At 35.9% G+C, this 10,581-nt stretch overlaps 3 protein-coding genes across 3 annotated transcripts; all 3 read left to right on the top strand.

Annotated features, from left to right (window-relative positions):
- The first annotated feature begins 2,917 nt into the window (after positions 1–2,917).
- LOC135147923 (protein FAR1-RELATED SEQUENCE 5-like) lies at positions 2,918–4,144 on the top strand. The gene is made up of 2 exons (XM_064081977.1): positions 2,918–2,942; positions 3,204–4,144. Exons 1-2 carry the CDS (start codon positions 2,918–2,920, stop codon positions 4,142–4,144), a joined length of 966 nt encoding a protein of 321 aa, XP_063938047.1.
- Positions 4,145–6,626: 2,482 nt separating this feature from the next.
- LOC135147922 (protein FAR1-RELATED SEQUENCE 5-like) lies at positions 6,627–8,819 on the top strand. The gene is made up of 3 exons (XM_064081976.1): positions 6,627–6,765; positions 8,070–8,299; positions 8,394–8,819. The coding sequence occupies exons 1-3, from the start codon at positions 6,627–6,629 to the stop codon at positions 8,817–8,819; spliced, it is 795 nt and encodes a 264-aa protein (XP_063938046.1).
- A 60-nt stretch (positions 8,820–8,879) lies between these two features.
- LOC108203299 (uncharacterized) lies at positions 8,880–9,633 on the top strand. Its single transcript, XM_017372120.1, has 3 exons — positions 8,880–8,948; positions 9,021–9,081; positions 9,200–9,633. Exons 1-3 carry the CDS (start codon positions 8,880–8,882, stop codon positions 9,631–9,633), a joined length of 564 nt encoding a protein of 187 aa, XP_017227609.1.
- The last annotated feature ends 948 nt before the right edge of the window (positions 9,634–10,581 follow it).

Here is a 10,581-nt window from a genome sequence, read left to right as displayed (position 1 = left end):
TCTCCTAATCAATAATAATAAAAACTACATCCAAAAGAAATGCATTGCGTCCTAAACATAATGTCTACTAAAGGAAAACTCTCCACCAAAATCCTAGTCCGATGAATAGTTGTCTGAAGGGGAAGCACTCGCAGAGGGAGGGTAATCATAATGAGCACCTCCTCTTAAAGCATCCCCTACAAGTGCAACACTTCACAAGACCTCAACTCGTGTTTCTTTCGCAAAACTCTTAATGTACTTTTTGGCTCTTTTGTTCACACATCTACCCCTTAATGAGGAACCGTAAAATCTGTCACAGCCCTCAAGCAAGTGCTCTCTCAACCTTACTAGTCGGTGCTCAGCTGCATCCAGCTTCAGGTTTGCCTCTTCTAACTCGGCTCGAAGACTTTCTAACTTCTATCTCGAGCTCAGACTTCTTAGCGGACCTATTAACAATCTCTCCTGGATTATCTTCGATTGGTCCATCACTATCATTATCGGATTCAAGGTCAAAGTTATTAATCGAACCATCACTGTCAGAGCTAGGGTCATAGTCTGATGGTGGTGGTGAACTATCAGTGGGATCCTCAACGTCAGACATCTCAACCTCAACGTACTCATCAGCCATCTACAGAAGTCACAAAGATATATTAATATTTTAAAGCCTCAACTCACAGGTTACGCCTAAATGGCAGTCTACAAGTAGCTAACCTAGGCTCTGAATACCATATGAAACAACCCGGTTCAAATCCCGAGTCTTTTTCGAAAATCGGGTCAAGTCCCGAAATCCGAATCCGAAAATAAGCCCAAATAAATTGGTCCAACTGCAGCAACTTGGGTAATCCACAAGCCCACCACAGGCCCCCAAAAGATCATGATTTGTTGGTACAATTGGTAGTAGTACTTATGCTTATAAACTGAACTAAAGTCCTCACACTTCCCGATGTGGGACTAGGGTGTTACAGCATATGACTAAAGTTTGGCTTTGGCCTGCTGAGGTACAGTGCTAAAACTACAGGGGAATAACTTTAATACTCCTTAGGCAAGTGGTTTCGAGGGAGGAAAAATTTAAGATGCTTCCCAACAGAGTGATTTGATTTGATTTTTATTTTTGATTTTTTTGTTTATGAGGATTGAATAAAGCATGTACTAGGTTCTTCCCTTGTTTAGGTTAAGAAATTGGACAATACTGTTTGCTTCTTTGTAAGCCGCCTTCTGTTAGATGTTTGAATACTTTCAGAAGTTACAAATTAATTTCATAAGTTATAAAAAAAATATAAAAAAATACATGCATTTCATTCAAATATTTTAGGTTTACAGGGATTCTTTTGCAGTTCTTTGTCGAAGATCCTGTAAGGATTCAATTGCTCTCTACTGTTACTTGTAACTTTGTTTGTCTATATGTTTTTTTTTGGAAATTTCAGTGTGGGGATACCAGCTAGCAAGACTACATGAGCCGGTATTATTTTTGATATATTTACATATGGGGTAAGGGGGCTCTATAATTTTATTTACAGAAATGGCTAAAACCTTGAAAATTCTGTAAGATTTGATATCTTGACCTGGAACTAAAGCCCACTGGGGAAGAACAAAACATACTATCATATATACAATCAAAAACAGCAGATAGAGTGAGAATGATTAAATCAGTATCTGGTGGTGAGGTGAAATCACATTGGATAAAAAATCAATCTGCAACTTGAATATTCATTAAAGCATCCATAAAATTGGAATTAGAGAAACCGTGAAACATATATACGACAAGATACAGTAACTGCATAAGTAATGATTCATGTCTCTTGGGCACCAGGAACTGGATTTGTAAGTCTAAATGTAAAGACAACCCTATCTGTTACATAGGGATGATAACTCAGCAATAGAACAGGACAAGTAAATAACACTACGCCTGCACCGGAATCGGAAGATACAAAGACATCTACAGTCTTGAAGGAATAAGTTCACTGGAAGAAGTTCATTAACATGGTCATGCCTCAGTGAAGAATAAAGATTGAAGTATTCAAGATTGTGGAAGCAATGAAGATGTTGTTCAAGTACTCGGAAGATTTCAGTTCAACCCCTGAAGCAAGATATTTCTATATATCTTGGTTGGTTATTTATAATCAACAAACTGAAGCATAAACTAACCCGGAATCGACTGATCAATGTTTGCTGACAAAGACGCTACAATGTTCGACTTCAGTGTTAGTCGCTTGTGAACTAGACCAGTGCACTAATCGTCAACATGTACGGAGTTATGCAGAGTATTTATCAATCGAAGAAATTGATCAAGTTATCAAGTCATTTGTTCCAAAGCCAAGCCAAGCCAAATGTCCTGCCTCTACAAGATATGCCAAAGCCTACTGCTCACTGACATACATCAAGCTTTCACAGAGATCCATATGGGGAAGTGACATTTTATATATGTGTGCACTTATATATTTGTATATGTACAAATATATTTATATGTATGTATATATGTATATTTTATTAAATATAATATATATAATATATATGTATATATGTTTGTAAACATATGTATATGTATATTTATATGTATATATATTTAAATAAATATATATGTATATAATATAGACAAAAGTTATTTGGAGGCCTATATTTTTTTGGAGTCTTGGAGTCCAAATCCAGGCCATCCATTTTGAATTGATCTAACGGATGGTGTTAATAGCTGTTTTGTTTTAAAAATTTTATTTTTTTATTTCATACACTAATGCGCGGTTCAGGGTGTTGCTGCTGGAGCCTGCAACGTGAAACTTGCGGCAGTTACAACAATATGAGTTTTTTTAGGAGTTCAGATTTCAAATATGTCCTGCAACATTCGTATCATCTCTTATGTCCTCTTCACACTCTCACGCTTTTTTACCTATCGTCGATAATAGCCTCCGTGTGCAGGACACTGTTTCTTTCTCCCCATTCTCTAATGTCTAATCAAAATGAAGATTCAAGTAAGTTGTGCATCGCCTTTTACTGCGTCAGTTTCATTGAGTCAGTTTCTGGAGATGTTCATACTATATCTCGATGTGTGTAGTACATGTCTCTAGGTGTTTGTATTTTGCCCCATTAGTAATCTTATTTATGCAATTCAGTTATTTTGAATCACTTTTTGTTCATTCGTTGTTTAAGCTTTAGTCTTGTTGTTTTCCATGTCCGGGTATGTGTTTTTTTGTTTTGGTTGGGACGTAATTTTGAAAGTGTTTTGTATATAGGTGCTCAAGATGTCCCTCATATTGAGAGTTCAGAATCTGAACATTCATATAGTGATTTTGATGATGAAAGTCGTGAGACTGATGAGGAAAGCGAGGAGGAGATTGGCAATGTCAGTGAATGTGTATACCCCAATGTTCCTGCACCCAAAGTTGTTACCTCCCCTAATGGTGTTAAAGTTTGGATTCCATCGTGTGATGATGTTTATAAACCACGAACAAATCAGCACTTTCAAACTATAGAAGATGCATTTCTATTTTATCGGGAATATGGGCGTCAAGGTGGATTTGATGTTCGCAAGTCCGGGCAAAAATCCAATAGAAGAGGCAATGTGGTGTCCAAAGTCATTCAATGTGCTTGTAGTGGCTCTCCTACTCCTAGCAAATCAAAAGCTAAAAATGATATGGCTGGAGATAGTGTTCAGATTAGAAGAACTACGTCCCGTAGATGTCTATGTCAAGCTCACATTGTACTGAAAGCCACTGGTCTTAGGGGTTTTGTTGTCATGGGTTTTGTGGAAGATCATAATCATCCCTTAGCAATTGGATCGGAAAATATGTTTTTGAGATGTAACCGTAGTGTATCCAAAATTCATCAAAATTTTATTATGGATTGTTCTCGAGCAAAGATTGGTGCAACACGAGTGTATAATATAGCCAAGGAGATGGTTGGGTCGTATGAGAACATTGGTGCCACGGTTTCGGACTTCAAAAATTTTTCAAGAGATATTAAACTTGGGATTGGAGAAAATGATGCTAGTTTGATACTTGACAAATTTAAAGTGCGAAGGAAGGCATCTAGTAATAAGTTTTTTTATGAATACAAGATGGATCGAGAAGGACACTTGACTGGCCTTTTTTGGACGGATGCAATTGGTCAAGCTAATTATGAGATTTTCGGTGACATTGTTTCATTTGATCCAACGTTCCGCACAAACAAGTAATTTATTTGCCTTATTTTTTTTTACTTAATGTTATTTTTTAATAATGTGTTCTTTTGTGTGTTTAAGATACATGACATGCCTAGTTGTAATCAAACATGCTACTTTATATTGTATATTAACATGAATGCCTATTAAAAATACAAGCAATATTCCCTCTGTTATTCTATCTTAGTTGTGTGTTTTGCTTTTATATTTTAAAGTTTTTTTAGGCACCTAGCATATCTGCTAGATTATGCTGAGCAAATAGAATAATGGGTTGCCGCAACTAATGTCACCTTGTACACTAATACTTAAAATCCTATTAGGCAGCTCACTGCATAAATTTCTACACTAACAATTAAACAACAAAAGCAAAGAAAACTGTCTTGCTCTCTCGCTGCACGGGACCTCTGCTAAACAAAAGGGTGGAATAATATTACAAGAAACCACCAAACCAATTTCTCATAAGATGTGCACTGTTCACTACTAGAAAAAGTAGATTAGATATCACTCATTTAACATCGGTTGTAAAAGCCACCGATGTTAAAGACTTTTATTACATCATAAATTTAAAAAGCGATGTTAAAGAGCATTAACGACATCAGTTATCAAAATGACCGTTATCTAAACTAAATTTTAAAAAACAAAAGAAACACGCGGCGTATATTCTCAACCCTTTTTAACAAAACATATATCCCCGCCTTAGCTTATTTTCATCCCCCAATTTCAACATCTCTCTCTCGATGGTCTCCTCTCTCACTCTCGACACTCACTCTCTCTCCCCATCTACAATCTCTCTTTGCCACCATATCCCCAAATACACCTCTAATATTAGAACCCTAACTTATCTCACCCGATTCTCAACCACCCAAATCCGATTCCGAATTATAGAACCCTAGGTTATTTTTTTTGCTCGATTCGTGCTTTTTATGCGTGTTCTTGGTGCAGTGGAAGTATAAATCACTCGATTTTCTCCTAAATTAGTAAGATTTAACCACGCTCTTCTTGAAATTAGTTGATTCTCGTTTTGTATTTCAAATTTTAATAGCTCTGTGCTCTTTTAACAGATTGAATCAAAGAGGTTTGTGTTCTTGCGGATTGATTGTAAGTGAGTAGTTTTATATAAATGCATGTTAGTGTTTGTGTTCCAACATTTCTGTGTTCTTGCCAATGTTGGGTATTTTTTGCTTTAAATGTAGTTTACATCTTAATTTTTGTTGAATATTGTTAAGTTTTGATAAATGTTTGTGTTTGACGGGTTCTTGTAAGTGGGTCAGTATAAATACGATATGTATGATGTTAGTTTTGCAGTTTGGGTGTTAGAAAAATGAACTAGTTCTATGATAATGGATAATTCTTAATTTATCTTTGTTTTGGAAAGGGTTACGCTTGAATGTGTACATGGTAATTCTACCAGAATTATGTTATGATAGGTGTCTTTTGTTCTAAGAATGATGCAATTAAGACAAAACTGTTTTAGAGGCGAGAATTGATATTTTGGATAATATATAATTTTTACCAGGGATATTATGCTATTGCTTGAGTGTGAAGATCAAAAGTGATCTACTAATGTAGTGTAGTTTATACTAGGAGTCTCGCTATTACCGTGGGGTGAGACATATATAGATTAACATGTTTTAGCAACCTTGATAAATTTGATGTTTTGTGCTTATTATAGATGTTAATATTTATCGAATTGAGGGTTTAGGTGACTTTCCAGGATCCAGAATCTGCTAAGAGAGCATGTGCTGATCCAAGTCCAATTATTGATGGTAGACGGGCAAACTAGAATTTGTCTGCACTTGGACGACCTCCCCCTGCTCTTCCTGTTGGTATGTAGCATTTAACCAGTGTGGTTTATGGTTTGTTGGTTTACATGTCCATCTTTTACATTCATGCTCAATTTACATTGAAGCTTTTGCTAATGAATTTAACACACATGAGTTTGGAATCCCAGGCCCTGTTAATAGTAGTTCTTTCAGTGTAGCCGCTTATCTTTATTGTCATGGTTTTTGTTGCATAAGTTTCTTCTGTCAACTTATGTTAATAGATCACCTTTTTGTCACCAGATGGCAATAGCATTTACGCTAGCAAGTCCATGGTTGAGGCGTGGCAGAGTAAATTTACCGAGAAGCTTACTGGATTCAATGCCTTCTGGTATTCACATCACCTTTTTGTCATTGTTTACGCCCTGCTCATTGTTCACCGTATCAAACTTTACCTGACACATGAGTGGTACAATAAAACGGTAAGTGAACATAAACATACAGACAAATTATGCTGCATATTGAACTGTGCCGTTGTTTCTTCATTTGAATGGTTGGTGATCAGATCCTTGAGTTTTAATTATTTGGATTTTGTTACCTATCACTAGCTTGATTATTCAACTATGAAAGTGTAGTGTATGTATTTATCTTCCTGCTCTTTCATTATGAATTTTAGCAAATTTTGAAATTCATTTGTCATCAGGCATCTAAGCCGGATTATAATTTTCTTCTATTCAATGCTATGCTTGCAGGATGATGAATATCTTGCGTCACTGCAAGCAGATCGAGAAAAAGAGTTAAAGGCCAGGGAAGAAGCTGAGGTACGTCTTATTGAGGAGCAAGCCGCCAACTGTGTACATTATATTAGTGTTCTGTGTAATTAATTTAGCATAAAAACCTATATCTACATGGGCAAGGATGTGTGTGCTGTGGTCTTCAAATCGTGCAGATAATGTAATGTATTAGATTGGCGAGCACTTTGTATTACTTACCTCTTTTATCTTCTGAACTACTTGTCCGCAATTTAGCCAAGTTGCTCCCTTACCGCGGGGAACATCGTTGAAGCTCTGAAAGTATCTTTTATCTGCAACAAGCTTGTCAAGGAGACTTAAATTCTTTTTTGTGAATGCTATTCTTGAGTCACATTCATGCTTATATTTTTTTCAAGTCTTTTTCTTCTTTATTTTATTTTTAACTAATCAATAATAGGGCGATGTAAATTACAATCAATTTACATCAGTTCACGAAATGAAACCGATATAATAAACTACTTTTACATCACCTCTTTTATACGAATTTAATAGGGTGATGTAAATTATAATCAATTAAACCAGTGTAGGAAATGAAACCGATGTAATAAACCTCTCTTACATCAGTTTTTTGAAAAACACGATGTAAATAACGTATTTCACATTATTTTTTATAAATATTCGATGTCATTATCTTCATAAGTCCTACATGGGATGTGTTTAACATGTTCTACTACTCAAACTATATAGAATTCTTAAAAGAAATTATGCAATAACTGTAAAAAAGTAAAGGAAATACATCGTTTTTCTATTAAAAAATAATGTCTAATAGTATGTAAGACATCGGTTTAAAACCGATGTCTAAAGTTTGGACCTTTTACATCGGCGACATACACATCGCCCTGTTTTTTTTTCAGACATCGGTTTTTAGCCGATGTCTAGTAGCTTATTTCTAGTAGTGGTTCCTCAGTCCTAAGAGAAGCAACAGTTGACAATTTATCGCTTATTTTTTACAGGAATAAATTTGTGGTGCATGTATGCTCTCATAGGGTACATAGATTCTCTGGCAGTGTTCCAGACATGTTCTGACCACAAAACAGAGGTACCCTGAACCCAAAATTAAGTTGTAATGAAATATACAATATTTGTGCACTCGCGAATCCACCTTGTACTAAGCAGTACTTGAATTGTATTGCCTTGCAAGGTTTTTTTTTGCCGACTGATCTCTGAATTTGTTTCATTCCTTCCTATTCAATAGACTTGCCTTAATGTAATCGCAACCTAAGTGACTAAATGTTCATATTCAGCTTAACGTACATGTCTTTCTCATTTCATTAAATTATTTTATTCCAGCACGGCTCGCTTACTTTGTATAATCTGATTTTTTTGGTGTTTTTGCAAGATATAATATGGTATTTGTACCATTCACAGGGGTCGACAATCATTGGAAAAATGTAACTTTTGGAGCCTCTTTAATTGCGAAAGAGGATTACAAGAATTTCAAATGGTTGATTAATACGTTCAGAGATGCAATGGGTCGCGCACCGACATGTGTGATTAAAGATCAATGCCCTGCAATCAAGAAGGCTGTTCTGCTTAATTGGGTTGGCACAAAGCATAGATTATGTATGTGGCATATCATGAATAAACTACCTTCCAAGGTTTGGACCTAAAATAATTATAGTTCTTTTGATTACTCCATTTTCCCAAGTACTTTCTCTATGGTCACAAGTGTGTATTTCCTTTTTATCTAAGATTGGTCCTAAACGTGCTACGAACAAAGTATTCATGTCCAAATTGAAGTCTGTCATTTACTCAGACCAATCTACACCTACCGAATTTGAGGAAGGATGGAGTGCAGTTATGTCGGAATATAAATTACAGGATAATAATTGGCTGGCTGCTATGTTTAGGAGGCGCAGAACTTGGATCCCCGCATACTATTCAGACATTGAAATGGCAGGCTTGCTACGGACCACATCCAGGTCTGAAAGTTCTAATTCATTTTTCCAACATTTTCATGAGCGTGGAGACACCCTGGTAGAGTTCTATTCAAGCTTCGAGAGTGCTATGGACAAGCAAAGAATCCGTACAGTAGAAGATGAAAAAAATTCACGCAAAACACCTAGGTTTGAGACTCCATTACAGATTGAAAAAGATGCTGCTCAGTTGTATACATAGCTCTACTACCGTGTTAGGGAAGAAATAAGAAATGCGTGTTTTCATACTAGCATTCCCGAGATGACGCGAAACGATGAGGCACGCATTTTTACGTGCAAGGATGATCTTCTCAAAGGCAAACTATTTCAGGTACATACTTCTAGAACTAACATTCACTTTTTACATCTGCATAGGTTGTATTCTCATGATTGTATTTGCTAGGTTTCCGTCAGCCAAAGTACTAATGACGTCGACTGTAGTTGTAAGTTTTATAATCGCTATGGTTATCTGTGCTGTCATGCATTTGCTGCACTGCAACAATGTGGCCTTCATACAATCCCACGTCAATATATTAAAGCTAGGTGGACAAAAGATGCATTAAAAAAATCATATCTCCATAGGCTCTCTTGAAACTCCATCAAATTGTGACAAGACCGAGCGGACAAAACTCAAGCGTACTAGAGCATGGTTTGAATTCCAAAGTTGTCTGGATTTGGTTAGTGAAGACGAGGAAAAATTAGACATGGTGAGGTTACTTTTACGGGATATAGATTCAAAGTTGCAGAAGGTTGCTGAGTCTGATGACGTTCGAGGTCAGGAAACCCGAGTTGATTCATTTATTGGCCCGGTACCACTTAACGAGGAGGGCATTCGGAATCCCAATATCAGCCGGAACAAAGGCTGTGGTTCGCGCATCAAGAGTAGTCGTGAGATTTCAATTCAATCTAAGGGACAACGAACATGCAGAGTTTGTAATAAAACTGAGGGTCACAATGCGCGAACTTGCCCCACCCTAAAAGATGAAGTGAAGACATATCAAGATTCTTTCTGCTAATTTTTAGTCATGTTTTTCATTTGTGATTTCCTTTGTAATTTAACTAGACTCTGTCAGATATTAATTTTATTGTTGGACAGAATGTATATTGAATGTATTCAGTACACATGCTTCCACAACTTTTCAGTTTTATGTCTACAGCTAAGTAGGTGTTAATAACAACATCCCCTGCAATTTCTTGTTAAACATGTCTTGCACCTCTTAGCTTTTACTTATATACTTTTTAAGTAGTCCATGTTTTTAGAAATTAATCATGTTCACTTGTTACACCTTCACTGTTAGTAAGACTAGTTATGGTTTAAGAATTATTTGAACTTCTTAAAACAACTTATGGGTTTTTCTATGTACTTTGTCAGTACTTTGTCAGCAGGACATGCACTTGTTTATTTATTAGTCTTCGTTGAATTTGAGTAGTATAAATTTACTTGTATTTGGAGTTACTGAGATAATAGTGAGAAGGCTGTGAGTATCTTTATATTTCACAAACTCTGTACTTCTGACATACGTAGTTTACTATCCGCTTGTTATTAATCTATGGATTTGTGTCATATTCCATATTATCAAATCATCATTTTAATCTGTTGTATTACTAGCTCTTTTAGTTGCGGAACTTCTATGGTTACATCCCTTCTTAAAATAGATAGACATGCCTCTGTGTCATTTAGTACATGTGGACAATGATTACACATGTAAATGTCATACAGTTGATTAACCAAAAGAGAAGTATACTGGCAAACACTTAAAGTGAAAAGAAATATCACAACCTCATGAATACCAAAATAAACCATCCCAATTACTTGCATTATTTGCAATAAAATATTAGCAATTCAAACAATCACTTAAGATCTACCAATATTAAGTCGCCATTGACACTACGAACTAGAGAGTCTAGAATAGGTTACAGAATATCTAAGGAGGACTAAACTCCTAACATCCTGCTTTTGGTGT

Source organism: Daucus carota, chromosome 7 (genome assembly GCF_001625215.2).
Source record: "Daucus carota subsp. sativus chromosome 7, DH1 v3.0, whole genome shotgun sequence".
Lineage (NCBI taxonomy): Eukaryota > Viridiplantae > Streptophyta > Magnoliopsida > Apiales > Apiaceae > Daucus > Daucus carota.
The sequence above is the reverse complement of the archived record's forward strand: the minus strand, read 5'-3'. Positions and strand labels throughout refer to the sequence as shown.

Coding starts and splice junctions, on each gene's coding strand:
- LOC135147922 (XM_064081976.1), top strand. CDS start 6,627: ATGCTATGCTTGCAGGATGATGAATATCTTGCGTCACTGCAAGCAGAT. Junction 6,766..8,069: donor ACATTATATTAGTGTTCTGT/GTAATTAATTTA, acceptor TACCATTCACAG/GGGTCGACAATCATTGGAAA. Junction 8,300..8,393: donor TGAATAAACTACCTTCCAAG/GTTTGGACCTAA, acceptor TTTTTATCTAAG/ATTGGTCCTAAACGTGCTAC.
- LOC135147923 (XM_064081977.1), top strand. CDS start 2,918: ATGTCTAATCAAAATGAAGATTCAA. Junction 2,943..3,203: donor TAATCAAAATGAAGATTCAA/GTAAGTTGTGCA, acceptor TTTTGTATATAG/GTGCTCAAGATGTCCCTCAT.
- LOC108203299 (XM_017372120.1), top strand. CDS start 8,880: ATGACGCGAAACGATGAGGCACGCATTTTTACGTGCAAGGATGATCTT. Junction 8,949..9,020: donor TCAAAGGCAAACTATTTCAG/GTACATACTTCT, acceptor TGTATTTGCTAG/GTTTCCGTCAGCCAAAGTAC. Junction 9,082..9,199: donor TAAGTTTTATAATCGCTATG/GTTATCTGTGCT, acceptor ATATCTCCATAG/GCTCTCTTGAAACTCCATCA.